This window comes from Prunus dulcis, chromosome 6 (genome assembly GCF_902201215.1).
Source record: "Prunus dulcis chromosome 6, ALMONDv2, whole genome shotgun sequence".
Taxonomy (NCBI): domain Eukaryota; kingdom Viridiplantae; phylum Streptophyta; class Magnoliopsida; order Rosales; family Rosaceae; genus Prunus; species Prunus dulcis.
In genome coordinates, this window is record NC_047655.1 from 24481639 (window position 1) to 24502524 (window position 20886).

The following is a 20886-nucleotide window of genomic DNA, read 5'->3' on the forward strand; positions in this document are numbered from 1 at the left end:
GATAACGATAAAGTAGTAGGTAAAATTGGTATTAGAAAATAACCCCAAAAAAATAAGGTGAGGTAAACAAATTTCAAGTTAAAATCTTTTGACACAATAAATGGAGGGTAGTACTCAATGTTCTCACGTGGCTACACCTAAAAAGCTAAATCAGACCTCCTCCTCTCTCATCAAGTAATTTTCATTTTCGTAATTACTTAAAAAGTTTCTTAAAATTTTCACCAATTATATAAAGACTCAAACGCTTATATAAATGTTTTTTTTTTTTTTGGAGGGTTTTATCTGTTTCGTTTTTTGGATTTCTCAACTGAATCGTGCATTCTTCTCTCTCCTCCGTGTGCGTGTTCCTTCTCTTTTTTTGACATGGATTGATTAATAGACAAGCTTTTACTTCTCTCTCTAAACAAACACACACCCTCTCTCTTAGGGTTTCGCAGAGAGCTTCCCAGTTGCCAGGAACAGGATAAACAATCCCAGGGTTTTTTCTTTGAACTCCTAGAGGGACGCCGCTGTGTTCGTGCTGATCGTGCAAGTTTTGATTCTTCACGGCTACTTCAGGGCACGGTGAATTCGCTTTCGATTGCAGTTTTTTGAGGTTTGAGCTCATCTCGATTACGCTTTGGTTTTTGCAGCTGTGAAGCTCTAGGGGACACAGAATTCGAAATTTGTATAGGAAATTCATGGTTAGGGTTTGTGGTTTTGGGTTGCTTGCACCATTTGGGTGCTTAGAGGAAGGTATTTCATTTGGCTTGGGCTTGGGTAAAGCTAATTTTCTAGTCAGATTAAGTTGAGATGGAGTACATTACATGAATTTTGTCCTTTTCCTCTGCTATCGCATATAAGGCTAATGGCATCTTTCGCCTGAGCAATATAGTCAGCATTTTTGTTTTGTATCAGTTAGTGATAGGGAATGGGTCTCATAATAGCTTTTAGTTGCTTAGATGGATTATTTATTGACAATGTGTATATTTGTGCAGCTGATCATGTGGTTTGATGCAATCTTCGAATGAAAGGTTGTTTCGTTGTTAAAAGTTGTTGAGAGAGATAGGCCTCTGAGCATTCAAGATTCTACGTTGGCAAATGTAGTGTGGTGGATTATGAATGATTGCTGCCATGGACTTGAATGCCTCACCATTACCTGAAGAAGATGAAGATACTTTTGAAAGTCACATTGAACATTACACTGCTGCACCAGAAGAACGCATAGAGAGTGGAGCTGATATAGCACGCCGGGTACTTTTTTTTATTTTTTCTCATTTAACTTACTTATCCCCTGATCGTGGGTATTGGCAACTGGATGAACTCGTTTCTTTTGTTATTGTAGTTATTCAGGGTTGCTGCAAAAGTTCACAGAGTTTTTTTCTTTACTTCTTTCTTTTGAACAAGGAATCTCGTAATCCCAATAGCATTCTTTAATTTTTCCTTTATGCAATGCTTGAAATTCTTCTTATTGCTATTACTTGCTATTTCTCGTTATTTTTAGGCATAAGATAGAGGGATTTAGAAATTTAGAGTGACATGAGAGACAAATTATTGCGTGCTACTCTTTTTAATTGCATCTACAATTTTTGACAATTAGTATATTTCCTAAACCTTTATATTGTCAAACAAGTTTTTTTCACTTCTCATTTGTTGGTTTAATATATCATATATGGGGAAACTTATGGCTTAAAAAGTATTACAGCTTCTCTCTCTCTCTCTCTCTCTCTCTCTCTCTCACACACACCCACCCACACACACACACACACACACACATTTTGCCATGCACAAGCCTGTGTGCACAAACACATTCGTTCACATGCACAAAGATTAGCCATGGAACAATCTTTTTTTCGTTCCCTTTTCTTATCATACATGCATATATATATATATATATATATATATATACAGAAATTCTCCTATGCGGATGTCCAGACGCCGTGTATTTTCTATCATCCCTCCTTGTTTTCCTCCCTATTTACAATGGCATCCACATGGTAATAACTTGTGGACATCCAGATGAGAGAATAACTGTATATAAATATATATGTATATAATATACATTGAACTCAACATCTTTATGTGCCTGGTTACTGATTTTGTTGTGTTCCTTGTATTAGGAGCGCGAAGAAAGACGTAAGCGATTGAAACGCGACCGCCCAGATGACAGACCAATGCATGTATCTCAACCCCCTGTATATGATTCGTATCAAACGAAAAACCCCAAAGTTTATGACAAGTCTAGGCTCCCCTCTGGTAGGTTATATGTTCACGTGCTGTCTGTAGTATTGGTTAGTAGTCTTGCTAATATATTTTCATTTCCATAGGTTGCATTGCTTAGTGGAGTTATGCATGTCACTGCATTTTCACCAGTTCCATGCTGTGCAAGAATTAAATTATTACCGTTTATATGTTCTGTTATGTTAAAAAAGTGCTTCTGCCTTTTGTAGAAACATTTTTGTTTCTCTATTGTTTTCTTGTTAGGAGAACAGCTTAAATGTTTGAAAGCTTTGATATTCCCTGCACAACTTTTGTGCTATAAATTTTTAAACTTCAATATTCTTTGTGCTTGTAATCCTGGAATAAAATTTCCTTCTTTGATGTTGAGGGAGCTTGGCTTTTTAGGTTTTCCAGATATTATAGCCAAACCATAGACTCATTGAGATTTAAAGTGTGCATATTGATATGTAGAAACTGTATGTTCAATGAATGTGTCATGATTTTTTGTTGATGACTTTTGGGGTGTAGGTCGCAACTTAATATATAGAATTTGATACAGCTTGAACAGAGTCACTCCAAAAAACTAGTGTTCGTTTTATATATTAGTATGGATAGAGGATTTTAGACCTTTCTCCGGGGAACTGGGGTTCGTTCTGTAGCATTGATATGACTCATGAGTGTGCAGATTATGTACAATTTTGGTTTTAATTATTTTTGAAGTTGACTAGTTTGAGGTGCTTTGTTTGTATCCTGTATTTGCATCCAAAGTGCTCTGTGATTTTGTTTGCCAGTTTGAAATGTCATTTTCATATAGCTTAACTTCTGTCATCTTTAACCATATTGTTCCCCACAATGCAGGTTGGTTGGATTGTCCTGCATCTGGTCAAGAAATATTCTGCATGATACCTTCTAAGGTGCCACTGGGTGAATCTTATAATGATTGTGTTCCTCCTGGTAAAAGATACTCATTTAAACAAGTGATTCATCAACAAAGAGTTTTGGGAAGAAAAGTAAGTCCACTGAAATTATATGCTTTTTTCTTCTAGTCTTATTTTTTGTTTTCAATTCTCTGGATTGGAATCCTTAATATCTCTTATATGAATATTGGAGAAATTTTCTGTTGATATAAGTAGTGAAAGGTAGTTTTTTCACATGCAAGAGCTGTCAAAGCTTGGATATTGCATGTGGATGTAATTTTTGGGCAACAAGAGTTGAACTAAATAGTAACACCATGAGAGTTCTTCTGTATTGTTCAATGCTTGAAATGATTTTAAGGTCATCATCACTCATTTTTCAGCTTGGTTTGGTGATTGATTTGACGAATACGTCTCGCTATTATCTAACATCAGATTTGAAGAAAGAGGGTATTAAGCATGTTAAGGTGAGTAGTAAATGTTGGCATAATTTTGTATTCTTTGGTACTTTTGTCTGTAACTATTGTACACTTAACTTTATTTTATGGGAATCCTGTTTGAAAGTGTAGATTGCGTGCAAGGGGCGGGATTCAGTACCGGACAACTTATCTGTAAATCAGTTTGTATATGAGGTTTGTTTCTTATTTGACATATGCCGTCCTTCCTGTATGAATCTTTAAACAAATTTTTTCGGCTGCAGGGGTGATTCTGTTTAGTACTTGATTTAGTTCATGCAATGGTTTTTCAGAAATGTTTATATTTCCTCAGGATAAGTACCCTGTAACCAGCCAACAATGCTATTCTGTATTTGTCTTTTTTAAGTTGTTATTCACTACCATTTGATCTTCTCCACTGTCAGTTCTCCGTTAAGTTATTGCTTATTTTCCCAACTAGCTTGCCTATTTGTTTATGAGGAAAAAAGCTTTTTATATGCTTTACATGGTTAAATGGCTTGCCTATTTTCTACTCATATGCTTTATGAAAGTAAACTTTTTGGTTATGATACTCTATTGCAGGTTATACAATTCCTCTCTCGTCAAAAGCAGTCCAAGAAGTATATTCTTGTCCATTGTACACATGGGCACAATCGCACAGGGTATATGATCATCCACTACCTAATGCGCTCGTTATCAATTTCAGTCACTCAGGTAATTATGAACTAATTTGAACTGTCTAAATTTGGAGTAAACAAACCTGTTTTTATTTCTCTGTCTTATTGTGCTATTTTTCTAATACTGCATTTTATTAAACAGGCAATAAAAATGTTTGCTGACGTACGCCCTCCAGGAATCTACAAACCCGACTATATTGATGCCTTATACTCATTCTACCATGAACGAAAGCCTGAAATGGTTGTCTGCCCCTCAACTCCTGAATGGAAGAGATCTTCAGAATTTGATCTTAATGGTGAAGCAGTTGCAGACGATGATGATGATGATGGAGGTCCTGCTGCCCCTTTGAATGTATGCATAGTCTTGAAAGTGGATTTATTGGTTTTTGATCTTATTCTCCCCCAAATGATTGACAAGTAGATAAAAAAATTCAGTAAATGATGAGTGGTCTCCTGTTTGTTGCATGGCATAGATGGATGACTAATTTTTATGCCCAATGAATAATGTTTTTAATGGATTCTTTATTGTTACTAATCTACCCTGTATTTCCTGTTTGATCATGTAATGGAAACAAATGACCTTTTGTTTTTTCTTTATATACATGTTTGTTATTTGATTGTTGTCCTCAATTAGCTGTAACATTCCTCTATGATTTCAGGAGAGTCAGGATACAAATGGAGTGATGACAAATGATGATATCTTGGGTGATGAGATACCTTGGGACCAGCAAGAGTCAATGCGGCAGTTCTGCTATCAAACTCTTAAGCTGGTTGTTGGGGTAGGCATGTTGAGACTATCTGTATTCTTGATGTTTTCTGGCTTTCTCATCTAAATCCACAGATATATAATATCTTTAGTTGGGCTGTTTTGATATTTAATCACATATTTTCTTTAATATCATTTGATTCCTATTTGCATCACATTTTACTTCAATATCATTTTCTTTAATTTCAGGGAAGAGGAAACTCACAATTCCCAGGGTCGCACCCAGTTTCTCTTAACAGGTTCAATTTCACAGCGCCTTGTTCCTCTCTCTTTTTTTTGGCTGTGGTTTCATTTAAAGAAAAATTGAGCATATAATACAATGTTTCATTGGAACAATAACTGAAAATTGATGTTTCAACAAAGTCGTTGCTTGCATCCACAATGAATCTTTTGAAATCGGTGCATGCTTCTGAATTGATATTTTGACCTTTGGTATGTAGGGACAGTTTGTAGTTCGTTTTATGCTTAAAATATATTTGTAGCACTTTTGAAGTTTAGCGTTATCTGGATGGTTTTCCACTATCATGCCCTGTACTGATGTGGGGATTGAAAAGAGATCCAATGTGGCTTGACATTTGGTTTCTTAATGTTGTTGGCTGATAGATGACCCCTCTGTGTATCTGTAAAGATTTTTCCTTGAGTATGCATTATTAACTGTATTGTTATATACTGTTTTACACATGTTAAGGAAGAATTGCAATTGATTATTGAAGTTCAATTTTACTTAGTGTTGCTCCTTCATTTTGATATTGTCATCTGAATGGACTTCCTTCTCATACATGCAGGGACAACTTACAGCTGTTGAGGCAACGCTATTATTATGCTACATGGAAGGCTGATGGAACACGATATATGATGTTAATAACTATGGATGGATGTTACTTGGTTGATAGAAATTTTAATTTTAGAAGGGTCCAAATGAGGTTTCCCTGTAAACACACAAATGAGGTATGGATGCACTTACTTTTAGGAAGGTTGATGATATGGGGAAGATTACATGTCGAGCATCCTTCACAAGTTAGAGTGACCTTTTTTTTTTGTTTTTTTTTTTGGCTTGTAAGGGTTTAGCTGAGAAGACCCACCACTACACATTACTGGATGGTGAGATGATAATTGATACCGTGCCTGATTCACAGAAGCAGGAGAGAAGATACCTCATTTATGATATGATGGCAATCAACCACGTTCCTATCATAGAGGTTAGTTTGCCCTTTTTCTGTGCCTTTTCTCCTGGGCTATCTACATCATTAACTTTTGTTGGATAAACTTCAGAATTTAAGATCTTGCTCTTATATTAATAACCACATGGTATATGCTATATGGTTGTGCAGTTCACTGCTCAACTATATATATGTGTGTGTGTGTATATTTTTATTTCTTTATTTGGAAAAGCACCACTCAACAGTATTTTGAGATCATTTGTCAGACTTTGGCCTGATTGTTGTGCCACTTACGTTTGCTTTTTCTGGAACTATTATCAAATTTGGTTACAATTTTTTTTTTCCTGATCTTTTCTGCAATATTAAGCTACCCATTTTATGGATCTAATATTCTAGAGTTGTTGCAGCGGCCTTTTTACGAACGGTGGAAGATGCTTGAGAAAGAAGTCATTGAACCTCGGAATCATGAGCGCCACAATATTTACCAAAGTAGGAATCCCTACTATAGATATGACTTAGAACCATTCAGGGTATGTATAAATGACTCGGGGTTCTGATCTTGAACTTCATTCCACTGTTTGCTATTCTGCCGGGATTAATTCTCTCAGTATGTTTATCAGGTGAGGAGGAAGGATTTTTGGTTGCTCTCCACAGTAACCAAACTTTTGAAGGAATTTATTCCAAGGCTTTCACATGATGCAGATGGTCTTATCTTTCAGGTGGTTGAGGATCATAAACTGTGAGATCAAAATAAGTGAACAATGAATCCTAAATGAAAATATATGGAGTAGCATCCACAGCTCCTTAATAGGACTCAGAAGGAAAATATATTATGATACTACTTAATATATTTTGATTTAGGATTCTTTGTTTACTTATTTTTCAAAACACACACACACACTCACTCCTACTCTAACCCGCCCCCTCTGTTTTTCTTGACTATATCATTGACTTATTTTTATGTCGTACCCTGCTAATATGGACTATGTAGCAATCACTGTGCTTGATGATTAAGCTGACATTTAACCCTTTTAAATGGTTGCAAGCAATTAATTATTTATAATTGTGATATGCTAGGGTTGGGATGATCCATATGTTCCCCGTACACATGAAGGACTTCTAAAGTGGAAATATCCTGAAATGAACTCGGTTGATTTTCTATTTGAGGTTGTGCTATATTCTTTATTGAGTTATTTTCTGATACATAAAAAGCTTTATTGTGTCATTTAAGCTATTGCTTCGCGTATCTCTCTCCTTTCCTTTTGGTATTTACCTTAGATTTGTTCTGTGCTTGTTTTCTTATATGAAGCTACTTGTGTGGACAGGTAGGCGATGATGATCGGCAACATCTTTTTCTATACGAACGCGGGAAGAAGAAACAAATGGAAGGAAATAAAGTTGCATTTAAAGGTCGACATGAATTTCTATATCTTGTTTGGGGTTAATCGTGATTGGACGCTGAAATTTTGCATTGAGGCTGTCTACCAACTTTAAAATAAGCACACATATTTTCTTTCTTTTTGTTTAGATCTATCATGGGGATACATGCATACACATGTGGATTGATCCCAAAAGACTGGCAGAATTACAGTCTTATTTGATTTTTGTATAAAAAAATGATGGATGAGAACTTTTGTTGTTTTTATAGTTTTCCCTTTATTGCTTAAAGTGTTTTGGGAAACCTATATAGAACAATTTAAAATCTTTGATGCTGTATTTGGGGCAGACAGTATTCTTATTGGAAATGTTTAATTTTTATTACCCTAGTGACAGAATTCTGCTGTCATTTAGCATGTTTTGATGTTCCCTGCTAGTTTTATTTTATTTATGTCTGATATGATATGCTTTTATGGGCTGGGAGGGTTGCCTAGCAATTGCTAAAATTTCCAGTTGGCTCTCTTAAATTTGCGTCTTTATCAGTTCTTATTATTTTACTATTGGTAACATTGCCTTATTAAATTGGGCCCTTTTGGTTACTGCATCATATCTTCAGCAATCTACTTAGCACTAGAATCTAGTATTAGGTTATGTTGGGTGTGATTTGGACATGATCCTGTTGTGATTACTTTTCTAAATACTTTTTGTATTCTTGTGTAGCAGATGGTTCAGACCCCTCTTCTTATTCCGGAAAAATAATTGAGTGTTCTTGGGCTTCTGAAGCAAATGAATGGGTCTGTATGCGCATCAGGACCGACAAATCAACTCCGAATGATTTCAATACCTACAAGAAGGTCCTTATCCACATATTTTAATTTTACTTTTCCTGTTTGACCCCGGACATTGAGCTTATTGATTGCTGATTTTGGAAGCAGGTTATGCGAAGCATAAGGGATAATATCACGCAGGACATCTTGTTGAATGAGATCTATGAGATCATTCGTCTGCCTATGTATGCTGATAGGATAAGGAATGATAGCAAAGCAGCCCAGCAGCACGCAAATGCGGCACGACGGAGGTGACAGCGGGGCTGAGCAACACCGGCAGTTTCTTGTGAAGTTTGCTAATAATAGGCAAGCGTAGTAGTACTAAAGGCTGCCCTCGGACACCTTGTTGGCAAGTCGTTCAGAGTTGTAATTACTTGAGTTCGGCATAATTTGGGCATATCAGCTGATGATGAATCACAGAGATTGTGTAACGAGCTAAAGCGTAGCTATAATTTGTACTGAGTGCTGTGCTGGTGAGTTGTATGATCCAGTTTGGCACACCAGATAACCCCCCGGTATTATTGTCAAATTTATTTGGTTCTGATAGTCGTAGTCAGATGAAGAGAAGTAGGGTTAGTGTCAGCCATGTATATTCAGATGATATTATTAAGTTGTTTAAAAAGGTAGGCATTTTTTACAATCCAAGTTTTGCCTTTCCCCTTTAATGTGAATATAACTTCGGGACCGTAAATGACTCTCCAAGCTCCTCCTAATCCTTGTTTTAGTTTTTCGTCTTTCTTTCTATATTTTATTTGTTTAAAATAGAAATGGGATTTTGGTTTTTTACCACGCACCTTGATGTTATTCTTATGATTGAGATGATCCATTTCCTGTTTGATGCTGTCTTTGTGGTGTTATAGTAAATGAATATTGAGCTCAAAACTCATCTTTGATGGTTGCATAAACGACAATCAAAGAGGCTGTCTCATGAGCTAATTACCAACTGTTCTGTCAAGTATTTGCTTTTTGTAAGGATTGATCAAGGTGGATGAATTTTGCTATAGTTGTTTGACAATCAAGGCTTCCCTGCTCTAAAGATGTGTGTAAAGCTATATGAATTTTGCTAGAGCTAGCGTTAGTGACCAACGTGTTTTTGGATTTGATTGGATCACCCATTCGCGTTTTTAGGTTTGATCTGATTATTGATGTATTGAGATCAGTGGTCAGTATGATAACAATATACGCGTGTTTTTGGAGTTAATCGGAATGCATCAATGGTTAGAATCTCAAGCTTAATTTCACCAATATATTTCATTTCTGGCTGTTCTACAAGTTTAAGCTTTAAGTTTAGTTTCATAGTCATAAAGAAAAAATAAAATAAAAAAGAAAGAGAGTATTTTTATTATTTTGGAAGTAATGAAAGAATAAATGGTTTTGTAACCGAAGAACAAGAAGGAATTATTTTGCCCTCACCTCCTCCTAGTCCTCTATGAGGCAGAGCAGACAGCACACAGTCTCCAAAGATCACGATTAACTGTCTTACTTCTTTAGACGTCATTTCGCGCCCGAGATAACAACCCATTGGCCGTACTCACCGGTCACCGGACCCCGGACCTCTGCTTATAAACTCCTCGCTTTTCTTCCCTCTCGCGCGTAAATGTAATTTAGTCAAACCCAAGGGGCAATTTACAATTATAGTCCTCGATTGTTGACTCTCTGCGCTCCCATGTCCTAAATTCTCTCTGCCTCACTCGCTTCTTCACATCTCTGAGACATTGCTCAGAACCCTAGTTAGGAGCTAGGGTTTATCTGGTCCCCAATTTCATTTCCGATCAGATTGATTCAAACGAGCACGTTCATATGAAATCCACCGCGGTTAGGGCTTTCCTGATCTGTCTAATTCTCTGCGCCGGCTCCGGCTTCGTTCATGGCGAGGAGCCGGCGGAAAATAAGTTCAGGGAACGTGAGGCCAGCGACGATTCCCTTGGCTATCCAAACATGTATGTTCATTTCTTCTTCAACTGTCGTAATTGCCTTTAATTCGCATATAATCACTAGGATTTCTGTTGATTGTTAGGTTAATTGTATGGAATTTTTTGCATTTGACTGATGCGTTTCTATTATTGGTTCTGTATTTTGTTAGAGATGAGGATGCATTGTTGAATACGCAGTGCCCTGCGAAATTGGAGCTAAGATGGCAAACTGAAGTTAGTTCTAGCATATATGCCACTCCCTTGATCGCCGATATTAATAGGTACGAAAAGGAAAGTGTTTTGGCTTGAAACTTTGGGCATTTACTTGTGCATTTTGAGATCACCAAGGGGACTAATTATGGTTGGCGTTTGAGTTAAATGTGTCTAGAATTTATTTGTGTGTTCTTTTTGTTTTTGGCATTCGTTTTCTTCCTCCCAGTGATGGAAAGCTTGAGATTGTGGTTCCTTCTTTTGTTCACTATCTTGAAGTTCTAGAAGGTTCTGACGGAGACAAACATCCTGGTATGGCAATTTCGTTTATCTTTTTTGGGTAAAGCTGTCTTAAAGGTTGGTGAAGTGATTTTTCTGAGTACCTGCTTAATTCTTTATCAGGTTGGCCTGCTTTTCATCAGTCAACTGTACATGCCAGTCCTCTCCTCTATGATATTGACAAGGATGGTGTGAGAGAAATAACTTTGGCAACCTACAATGGTGAAGTTCTATTTTTCAGGTAATTTAATTATATTTATATTTTGCATGAGTGATGTTATTAGTTATATTTCTTTTTCTTTTTTCTTGTCCTTGCAATAATATATCAGCCTGCACAAGCTCGTAAATGTTTTTGTGTATTTTTTCTCTTAGGGTCTCAGGCTACATGATGGTAGATAAACTTGTAGTACCTCGTAGGAAAGTTAAAAAGAACTGGTATGGGGGTTTGCATCCAGATCCCGTGGATCGTACTCATCCAGATGTTCATGATGATTCTCTTGTCATGGAGGCTATGAAATCAACTCTTCGTAAGTTATTTACATATTGCAGTAGTTCTTTTATTAATATAAATTCTTTAACGACTGCTATGGTTTTTTGAGGGTACCCGTAACATCTGTGGACCTTTAGGAAGAGAATGCTGAGCCACCTGAAACAGTTTCTGACTTTATATGACTCTGAAAGTATGCCTTTTAAGAGGAACTAATCTTGTCTTCAATTGATGGTTATCCATGTAGAAACAGATGGAAGTACACCTAAATCAAACAACTCTGCTACTATTTCAACAGAAAGCCATCCTGATTTAAACAGTTCAAGTACTGTTTCAAAAGAAAGCCATCCTGATTTAAACACTTCAAGTACTATTTCAAAAGAAAGCAACCTTGGCATGGTGAATGCATCAAATCCAGAGAATAAAAAGGAAACAAATTCAAGTCATGTAGAAACAGTTATCAAGTTGCCTACAAGCACAGACAATTCTTCTGTGAAAAATGTGTCAGAGGAGACTGTTAATGCAGTGAATGCAACTAGTTCTCGGAGACGACTTTTGGAAGACAAAAACTTGAGCGAATCACTGGAGGTTGGTTCTGAATCCAAAAATAATAGTGAGGATGTTCCTATTGCAACCGTAGAAAATGATGGACGTCTGGAAGGAGATGCCGATTCATCTTTTGATTTATTCCGTAACAGTGATGAACTGGCCGATGAGTATAGTTATGACTATGATGATTATGTTGATGAATCAATGTGGGGAGATGAAGAGTGGACTGAAGAGCAACATGAGAAGCTGGAGGATTATGTCAATGTTGATGCCCACATTCTCTGCACTCCTGTGAGTTTTCACTTTAACGTTTCTTCATTTCACATGCATGCACACACTGCACAGGCATCAAGTATGTATGTAAGCATGAATGTTAGTTATGAATATTGCCAGATGCAAGTTAAATTGGTTGATGGGGATATGTTTCTTATTTTCATCAGGTCATAGCGGACATTGATAATGATGGAGTATCAGAAATGGTTGTTGCTGTATCTTACTTCTTTGATCATGAGTGAGTTCTCTTCCTTAGTGTCAAAACTCTTCTTTCTTTACAGTTGGAATCATATATTAATGATGAATGGTAACTTGTCTAACATTAAACTGAAAAAAATGGTTGTTTGTTTGTGTGGAAGTCAATCCCATTACCTGTAACACTTCTATTCCCATTTAAAGAGTCTACCTCCTGATATTAGAGGATTTGTGCAGTGTAGGCTCTGGAAAGGCAAGTCTTTTCTGTACATGATGTACATTAGAAAATTTATCAAAATGAGCATATATTTTAATTAATGGTCTGAAAGTAATCTGCCACCTTGTAAATTGGCAGGTATTATGACAACCCAGAGCGTATGAAGGAATTAGGTGACATTGATATTGGAAAGTATGTAGCTGGTTCTATTGTTGTATTCAATCTTGACACAAAGCAAGTAAAGTGGACTGCTGAACTAGATCTGAGTACAGAGACTGGGCAGTTCCGTGCTCATATATATTCTTCTCCAACTGTTGTGGATTTGGATGGTGATGGGAATCTGGACATTCTAGTCGGGACTTCCTTTGGCTTGTTTTATGCCTTGGATCATCATGGTGACCTAACTTTTCTTATCCTCATTCCTGACTTTGCTGACATATTTAGCTCAAAATGCATGAGTTGCTATAAATTCTGCTCCAGTTATATAAGATGCTGGATTATCTTTTTGTTACATACAGATCTTTTTTTCTCAGTGATGTGGTAACTAAATTGTTTCTCTTGTTCAGGCAAGGTAAGGGAAAAATTTCCTCTTGAAATGGCTGAAATTCAAGGAGCTGTTGTTGCTGCTGATATCAATGATGATGGAAAAATTGAACTAGTGACTACTGATACTCATGGAAATGTTGCTGCATGGACTCCACAAGGAGTAGAGATTTGGGAAACGCATCTTAAGAGTCTAGTTCCCCAGGTACATTGCAGTTTTCATTTTATATTAAGTTGTGTGGGAATGGGAACATCATGCCATATTTGGGGGACCAGATCTTTTGCACTATAATTGATCAATTGTTTTCTGATTGTTTTTCCTGCTCTGGACCCGGTGATGTTAATTTACCATCTTGTTAGATGGCTTATCTGTTGTAAACTTGTGCGCACAAATTTGTGATTCTTATTTAATCAAGAACTGTGAGCATCTTGGTTCTACGTATTAATGCTATCAATATTTCAACCTGTGTGATTTCATTTACATTAACACTTGGATTATTCATTTCTGGGCACCGTCAAAGTAAATCTTATTATATTTCACAGTGGTGCAATCTGATGCATAGTTGTTGTGTTCCTCAGGGTCCCACTATTGGTGATGTTGATGGGGATGGCCATACTGATGTTGTGGTTCCAACCCTGTCAGGGAACATATATGTTCTCAGTGGCAAAGATGGGTCAATTGTTCGTCCATATCCATATAGAACTCATGGAAGAGTTATGAATCAAGTTCTTCTAGTTGATTTAAGTAAAAAAGGAGAGAAGAAGAAGGGACTCACCCTTGTTACAACTTCATTTGATGGATACTTATACATAATTGATGGACCAACATCATGCACAGATGTTGTCGATATTGGCGAAACTTCGTAAGTTTTTTGTGTAAATCCTTCAATGTTCGATTAGTTCTCCCCATTTCAATGGTTTACCTGAAACATTAATCTCCGCATGACAGATATAGCATGGTCTTGGCAGACAATGTTGATGGTGGAGACGATCTCGATCTTATTGTTTCAACCATGAATGGCAATGTCTTTTGCTTCTCGACTCCTGCTTCACATCATCCCCTCAAGGCAGGATAGAACTGAAGCTGAATCTGTGGATAATTTCTTCTGTTGTATTCAGTTTTATTTTTCATATCTTAATTTGTTTTAATTATCTTTACCATGTTGTCCTTTCTCAGGCATGGAGATTACCTAATCAAGGACGAAATCATGTTGCAAATAGGTACAACCGTGAAGGTGTCTTTGTTTCACATTCATCGAGAGCCTTCCGTGATGAAGAGGGCAAAAACTTCTGGGTGGAGATTGAGATTATAGATGGCTATAGATACCCATCTGGGTTGCAAGTACCATATAATGTCACGGTAAGTGGCTCCATGCCACCATATATTGTTCAACTCTCTCTCTCTCTCTCTCTCTCTCTCTCAAAATAAGTTTTTGTTTCTTTCAAACTATGTAGACAACCTTGTTAGTGCCCGGTAACTACCAAGGAGAGAGAAGGATAGTGGTAAACCAGATCTTCAATCGTCCTGGAAAATACCGTATAAAGCTTCCAACAGTTGGTGTAAGGACAACAGGGACTGTTATGGTGGAGATGGTTGACAAGAACGGACTCTACTTTTCAGATGAGTTCTCCCTCACATTCCATATGTATTACTACAGACTGTTGAAGTGGCTGCTCGTCCTACCGATGATTGGAATGTTCGGCGTGCTTGTAATCCTTCGTCCTCAGGAAGCTGTGCCTTTGCCATCATTTTCGCGGAACACTGACTAAATGTTGGACCTTTATCAATACAAGACACAAGCCAAGCTTCACGGAACATGATATACATTATCACCTGAGCAATCGCAGAAACCATGGCCGCACTCGAGTGAATACCTTTTTAATGGCCAAGCTCAGATTGATCTTGGTTGGCCCAAAATGTATGTGGCCCAAAAAGACTCAGTTTTGACTTGAGCAATACATGTCGGAACTTGTAACATAGTCGAATATGAGTTATGGACAAGAAGTTTTTGACTACCAATTTGAAGTTTTACGTTCGTAATTGTTCAGAGGATAATATAATGCAAAGCTATTGGATATTTATTTACAAAAACATCTCTCGCAAATCTCTTATGGTCGATTGATTCCAATGGCATCCAAAGAGTAAAAAAGTAATTTGATTTCAACCATTTATTTGCTCAGTTAGGCCATCAGTCTGTTTCTATTTGCTCAATGAAATTCCAAGTTTCATATTCGATCTGTAACCGATCTCCTAGGACAAATATGAACCTAACTGATGCCCAAAAAAAAAAAAATAGAAAAAAAAAAAAAGAGCTATCGCAGATTGAAGCCAACATAAACAAACCCAAATGGCAATTCTGAATATCCCTTGTCTATATTTTGCACTCAATATAAGAAACATGTTCAAAATTACAGAGTAAATCAGAAAATACAGCCACCAAACTTATAGACCAGTAAGTAACAGTTCAGTGCAGAACTGAGAAGATACCAGTTTAGATTTAGAATCCCTGCAAGACAGGCCTCTTCCCCAGCCGCTTGATCTCTTTGTCCATATTACCAGTAAGCATCAAAGCGAACATCTTGAAATCGCAAATGAGAGACCAAAATGGATGCCCAAACGTAGCAGGAACATTCCCTTCCACGAAAAAATGGCTGTACCATGCACATCCATACCCAGCTAAAGGCACAAGAAACAAAAGCCACCAATTAAACAGCAGCGAGCAGAGGAAGAAGAAGATAGAAACAAGGGTCCCCACAAAATGCCAACGCCTTGTCGATGGCTTCGAGTGCTGGTTCATGTAGAAGGCCCAGAACTCCTCCAAGCTCCTGAAATTCATATCTTCAAGTGAATTAAAGACCAACCCAATTCAGCAAAACCTTGTTGAATGAAAACCCAAGTAGCAGATAATCAAAATTTTGGATTTAGCAAAACCCAAGTAGAAAAGCTGCTATCTTTATTCGGACAATCTTCAAGAATATGATTTCGAGTCTTATCAGGTTCAGACAGGACGATGATGATACCGAGATACAGAGCAAGAAAATCTTCAGGATGATACGAATAAAAAAAAAAATCTGGAATTTTGATTGATATTTTGTGGTGGACCGTGAAGGTGTTTGTATAAGAACTGTACAGAGCAGCGAGAAAAATCTCATTAAAGGGTGAATACTTTCTCTCATCGGTCATGACTCATCAGTTTGTGTGGTAAATTAATAAAAAAATAGTAGGTTTAGGGTCTCGTCCACGTCACCCACTTTGGACTTATCATCGTATTTTTGTTTTGCCTTTTTTTCTTGGATTTAACAACATATTATTATATAATAAGTTCTTGATTTAGCAGGTAGCTAAGAAAAAAGATAGTTGAAGAGTTTTTAATATTTTATTATTTAATCCAAATTACATGAACATGACTGCGTCATCCAAGTGCAAATCACACTCTTGTTTTATTGGCCAATTTTTTTTAATTTTTGGATGAATTTGGCCATTGGAGGAAAATACAAAAAAGAATAAAAGAATAAAAACTAAACTTTACTGACAAAATTATTGGCTAGCCGTTATGAACCACGTCACCGCCACCATGTTTATGATTTTTTTCAGGGAAACAAATTTAATCATTTGCACCGACACATATTGAGTGTAATGATTGTCATTGCATCATATGAATTATTTTACGGATCATTTCTCTAATATAGGTTGAACCTAAATATGTATGTAAACCTCATTTGTATTAAAAATGTCATCAATAATAAAATCAGTAGATATGGTATAAATAACTTCACTTATGCACTGCGTGTGATATTCTATAATTAAGAGTTACCAATATGAAATTATGCTCCTCTACATCTGCTAGTCATGGGCTAAGCTACACATTGGATAAGAGAGACAATTTTCGACATGATGGGAAGAAATTATTAAGTTAAAAACGACCATTACTTTTTTTCATACGGAAATCGACCAATATAAAATAAATGAATAATTTATTTGCTTCTTAGAACATAATCTAAAATATGCAACAGGAGCAAGGAATGCCTTGCAGAATCTTGAAACATGAGTGTTCAACTCTACTTGCTCAAATCTCTCTCAGCTCTAACATTGCCTTCAAAATGAACCAAAATTTCGAACATCCAAATTGATGTTATGTTCATCGTTTCCTTGCCTATGCCATCTAAGATCTCCACATTGATGTTTATGTTCATCTTTTCCATGCCTATATCATCTAAGATTTCCTAAAAAAATTTAAGCGTATATATTACTGATGCAAATTGTTGGACATTTCAGTCTAGAAGACACGCTCTCCAGTAGCAAATAGGTTCCAAAAGATTGCTGTCGCGAAATAGAGCGCTGCAGTGACAGTTAGGAATGCCTGAAATGATCCTAACCATTGCACAAAATAACCAGTTCCTATTGTGCTGACTATGGCTGCAAATGTCCCGGCTGAATTTGAAATCCCTGTTGATATATAATGCCATTGAATCATTGTAGTTAGCTAACTATACTAAGAAAGAAGTAAATAGAATCTGAACTTGCCCTCTGTGGCAAGGAACTGGGGAAGAATGTACCGTGGAGAAATCCAGCGTATTGAGGGGCGATATCCTGATCAAATAAACCACAGAAGCTAGATCAGATTGAAAATTCAGTGTCCACCGTTTAATGGCTATGGTTGAATTGAATTAATTAGGGAATTCAATTAACTATTAGCTGCATTAGTTTGACTGTTCTGTTCTGTCATATGCTTAGATGAATGGAACTTACTTGTATATTAAGGAGAAAGCCTGCTTGGCTGAAAGAGCTGAAGCACAAGGCTGCTGTGAGGAGTACCGCTGCATCCGTGGGTGTGTTCGCATAGTTTAGGCAGAGCAATGACACTCCAGGTCCAATGAAACCAATAGACTGTCATGCACAAGTATTTCTCAGCATTTGATACACAAGACTACCATATTTAAGGATCTGTTAAGTACAACTGGATTTAACTTGGGATTTTATTTTATTCAAGTTAGACTTTCACAAGAAAATTCAGTTAAATAGGAGAAAAAGAAATAGGCCCTCCTGTCATGTGGTGTATAATGTTTTGCTTTCTTTATCCACAGATATCCCCTGTTTGAGGCCAACTTTGTTGTTTTATATTGTGCTGTAACCAATAATGTATATGAACTTATCATACTATTCTGAATAGCAGGCTTCGAATTATCTACGAGCTCTAAAAACAGATGGAAATTCAAGAGCTACCTGCATGATCTTTCGAACTGAAGTCAAAGAGTAGCCTGCCTTGATTAATGAATCTGATGCTGCACCAGCAATGTAGCTGGAAACTGCCATTGTTCCCCATGGAACAGCACTAAACCATGCTGCTTGCTTCAAGTTTACACCAAATACCTATAAAAAAGATTGTAAAATTCACAATTAGGATAGTGATCTAGCATTTCATTTATAATTAATAACATTATACACCAGTAACATGATAAATTTGCTAATGATCAAAGATCAAGGACAAATGAACTTACAGTCTTAAAATAAACAGGCATCCACGACAGTAGAACGAAGTATCCCTGTAAGGTAGGCCATGCTTAAGAATCAATTACTCAGCAGAAAACAAAACTAATATTCCCACCCCATTAGTAATAAGAAAAACTCACCCAATTGTTAGTTATATTGGCCAAAATAATGGTCCATGTTGGTAATTTTGATAAGAGGAGCCTCAGAGGTGGGAGCTTGCCACTGTTTACTGGAGAATCAGATTTTCCAGCTTGGATCAATCGGAGCTCCGATTTGCTGATGCAATAACTCTCTCTTGGATCATTTGTGACTGTATATGCCCAGATTGTCAGCCAGAGAAGTCCAATGGAAGAGAAGAGAATAAAGGGGCCAGAAATTCCAATTGATGATAACATAACTGGAGTTAGCAGTAAGCCTATGACATTGCCAATGTGAAAACCAGCCATAGAGATTCCAACTGCACTTGCTCTTTCTTGGGTTGGAAACCACCTGCTCAAATTACATATAAACAGATTTATTTCTGTAGTGTTAACTAATTCTCATATCGATTTGATTCAAAATATTTTCCAATTCATGTATTGGTTTTAGTACTTCAGTTCATTAGCAAAGACTATTACATATAGCCTAGAGTCCTTCAATAAAATTTGCTCTCCCAGTTACCTAAAACCATGTACATTGATACATCATTTGGTGACTCGAGCATTATCGTAATTAAAAATTAAAGGTCTAATTAATGATTAGCAGCAAGGATTAAGGAGTCATTAATTACCTGGACAAGAGGGTGCTCATGGATGGCAAGGCCACACCTTCAGCCAGTCCAAAGAAGGCACGAACGGCCAAGAGGCTGGTTGTGGAATGGTTGGCAGCCCATGGGGTGAGGAGAGTAGCCAGAGACCACATGGCCACACCCCATGCCATCACTCTCTTTCCTCCATACTTGTCCACCAAGGCTCCTCCAATCACTGATGAGAATATGTATCCCCATAGAAAAGATGACTGCCACGAAAAATTAAAATGTTAAGAAACGATTTATGGGTCCCACAAGAAGTGCAGACCAAGCTCCACTACAATCCGTACAGTTCAATCATCTTTGCTAGCAAACAACATACATTAACCTTTAATCTCACACGATGTGCTTATAACTCGAGTGATTATTAATAACATTTAATTCAAAATTTTGAGATTATGTGTTCGAATCTTTCCTTTCTTATATCATGTTTTGGGAAAAAAGAAAAAATCTATGTGGCCATTCTGTGGGCTCCAACGGAATTGTTCACTGTGGGCATTTTTATTTTAAACGGATTGGATGGGTTGTCCATTTTTCTCAACCACAACTACACAATATTTCTCTCATTATTATTGTTTCTGGACAATCTTGTTCCCTCGTTTACCTATACAAGCACAACACGCAAAGAAAACAAACCTCTATTGACCCCAAAAAAATATATATTATTAAAAATTCCATACATAAGTATGGATTTTGTCGTTAATTTCAATGTTAACACACAAACAAACGAGCAAAAATGACAACCAAAAAAAAAAAAAAGAAGAAAAAAGAAGACAGAGAGAGAGTGGTTTAAGTGAAGTTTAAGAATACCTGAACGACGCCCAAGAAAGAACTGGTCCAGCCATTTTTAGCTGCGAGTGGAACAATAGCCACAGACATGACGACTCTATCGGCATTACACAAGCACATCACACACGCCAACAAAGCCACCACCTTGAACCTCTCTGGCACACTGATTGCTTTCTTAGCAGCAGCAGCCTCTCCTGATCCTCCTCCTCTGTTTCCCATCAACATTCCTCTCTCTATGCCCTCCGCCGTACACGTCACCACCCATGGCTTTCCCCTCTGAAACCCCTCTGTTTTCCTTCTTCTTCCTCTGTTTCCCAATCCGAAACCTGCAGAAGAAGCCATCCCCGTCTCGCATTTTGCTTGGACTCTGCCTCTGGGCTTAAACCCCAACTGGGTTTTCTCTGTATTGATCAGACTTGATTGGCTTTTGAATAAACGAGCAGGGTATGAAATATGCAGCTGCGATGTAGTGGTGGTAGATACAGCCGCCATGAGAGGCAGAGAGAGATCAATAAAGAGAGAATATATAAACTAGAAACCACCCATCAACAAAATGGGCATGTTAATGTACAGAATTTCAAATGCAGACTGACAGGCATATGGTCAGATATATATAATATACAATATAGTTATTTGTGTATTATATTATTTTAATGGTGTCTGGTGTGGGAATGGAAGGAAAGAATGAAAAATAGAAAAAGAGTAGGTGCAGGAAAAGGTTGTTTTGTGTTGTGGGGGTTGGTGAGGAGAATGGGAAATAGCCCGGGAATTGCTCGTCGAAGGGCAATTTCGTCAATAT

The 20886-nt window shown here is 37.1% G+C and overlaps 4 protein-coding genes across 6 annotated transcripts; 2 read left to right on the top strand and 2 right to left on the bottom strand.

Annotated features, from left to right (window-relative positions):
* Positions 1 to 278: 278 nt before the first annotated feature.
* On the top strand, positions 279 to 9084 carry LOC117631546 (mRNA-capping enzyme). 2 transcript variants are annotated; one of them, XM_034364774.1, is made up of 18 exons: positions 279 to 595; positions 978 to 1233; positions 2100 to 2235; positions 3058 to 3209; positions 3497 to 3580; positions 3683 to 3745; positions 4130 to 4261; positions 4367 to 4576; positions 4884 to 5003; positions 5180 to 5229; positions 5776 to 5938; positions 6052 to 6189; positions 6558 to 6680; positions 6771 to 6869; positions 7228 to 7317; positions 7476 to 7560; positions 8251 to 8381; positions 8463 to 9084. In XM_034364774.1, the coding sequence occupies exons 2-18, from the start codon at positions 1102 to 1104 to the stop codon at positions 8607 to 8609; spliced, it is 2055 nt and encodes a 684-aa protein (XP_034220665.1). In that variant the 5' UTR covers positions 279 to 595; positions 978 to 1101; the 3' UTR covers positions 8610 to 9084. The 2 variants fall into 2 exon arrangements, with proteins under 2 accessions (XP_034220665.1, XP_034220664.1); XM_034364773.1 differs by lacking the exon at positions 279 to 595 and adding an exon at positions 620 to 735.
* A 645-nt stretch (positions 9085 to 9729) lies between these two features.
* On the top strand, positions 9730 to 15125 carry LOC117630842 (protein DEFECTIVE IN EXINE FORMATION 1). 2 transcript variants are annotated; one of them, XM_034363649.1, is made up of 13 exons: positions 9730 to 10294; positions 10438 to 10548; positions 10707 to 10789; positions 10880 to 10997; positions 11129 to 11283; positions 11497 to 12083; positions 12233 to 12303; positions 12616 to 12872; positions 13044 to 13225; positions 13600 to 13883; positions 13970 to 14087; positions 14198 to 14380; positions 14476 to 15125. In XM_034363649.1, the coding sequence occupies exons 1-13, from the start codon at positions 10155 to 10157 to the stop codon at positions 14788 to 14790; spliced, it is 2604 nt and encodes an 867-aa protein (XP_034219540.1). In that variant the 5' UTR covers positions 9730 to 10154; the 3' UTR covers positions 14791 to 15125. The 2 variants fall into 2 exon arrangements, with proteins under 2 accessions (XP_034219540.1, XP_034219539.1); XM_034363648.1 differs by having other exon boundaries at positions 11491 to 12083; positions 14476 to 15076.
* Positions 15126 to 15355: 230 nt separating this feature from the next.
* Positions 15356 to 16124, bottom strand: LOC117630843. Its single transcript, XM_034363650.1, has one exon. It carries the CDS (start codon positions 15855 to 15857, stop codon positions 15519 to 15521), a length of 339 nt encoding a protein of 112 aa, XP_034219541.1. The 5' UTR covers positions 15858 to 16124; the 3' UTR covers positions 15356 to 15518.
* Positions 16125 to 17057: 933 nt separating this feature from the next.
* On the bottom strand, positions 17058 to 20649 carry LOC117632064 (probable anion transporter 3, chloroplastic). The gene is made up of 8 exons (XM_034365439.1): positions 20109 to 20649; positions 19281 to 19507; positions 18652 to 19000; positions 18520 to 18564; positions 18245 to 18391; positions 17771 to 17908; positions 17578 to 17611; positions 17058 to 17467 (listed from the first exon to the last, which is right to left on the bottom strand). The coding sequence occupies exons 1-8, from the start codon at positions 20577 to 20579 to the stop codon at positions 17298 to 17300; spliced, it is 1581 nt and encodes a 526-aa protein (XP_034221330.1). The 5' UTR covers positions 20580 to 20649; the 3' UTR covers positions 17058 to 17297.
* Positions 20650 to 20886: the final 237 nt, after the last annotated feature.

What these genes read in the sequence shown, in the direction of transcription:
- LOC117631546 (XM_034364774.1), top strand. Translation starts at nt 1,102, where the DNA reads ATGATTGCTGCCATGGACTTGAATGCCTCACCATTACCTGAAGAAGAT. An exon ending in AGGGTATTAAGCATGTTAAG is followed by an intron (nt 3,581 to 3,682) that starts GTGAGTAGTAAA and finishes TTGAAAGTGTAG; the next exon opens with ATTGCGTGCAAGGGGCGGGA. An exon ending in TAAATCAGTTTGTATATGAG is followed by an intron (nt 3,746 to 4,129) that starts GTTTGTTTCTTA and finishes ACTCTATTGCAG; the next exon opens with GTTATACAATTCCTCTCTCG.
- LOC117630842 (XM_034363648.1), top strand. Translation starts at nt 10,155, where the DNA reads ATGAAATCCACCGCGGTTAGGGCTTTCCTGATCTGTCTAATTCTCTGC. An exon ending in TCCCTTGGCTATCCAAACAT is followed by an intron (nt 10,295 to 10,437) that starts GTATGTTCATTT and finishes GTATTTTGTTAG; the next exon opens with AGATGAGGATGCATTGTTGA. An exon ending in TTATGCCTTGGATCATCATG is followed by an intron (nt 12,873 to 13,043) that starts GTGACCTAACTT and finishes TCTCTTGTTCAG; the next exon opens with GCAAGGTAAGGGAAAAATTT.
- LOC117632064 (XM_034365439.1), bottom strand. Translation starts at nt 20,579, where the DNA reads ATGGCGGCTGTATCTACCACCACTACATCGCAGCTGCATATTTCATAC. An exon ending in GCTTTCTCCTTAATATACAA is followed by an intron (nt 17,612 to 17,770) that starts GTAAGTTCCATT and finishes TTATTTGATCAG; the next exon opens with GATATCGCCCCTCAATACGC. An exon ending in ATACGCTGGATTTCTCCACG is followed by an intron (nt 17,468 to 17,577) that starts GTACATTCTTCC and finishes ATATATCAACAG; the next exon opens with GGATTTCAAATTCAGCCGGG.
- LOC117630843 (XM_034363650.1), bottom strand. Translation starts at nt 15,857, where the DNA reads ATGAATTTCAGGAGCTTGGAGGAGTTCTGGGCCTTCTACATGAACCAG.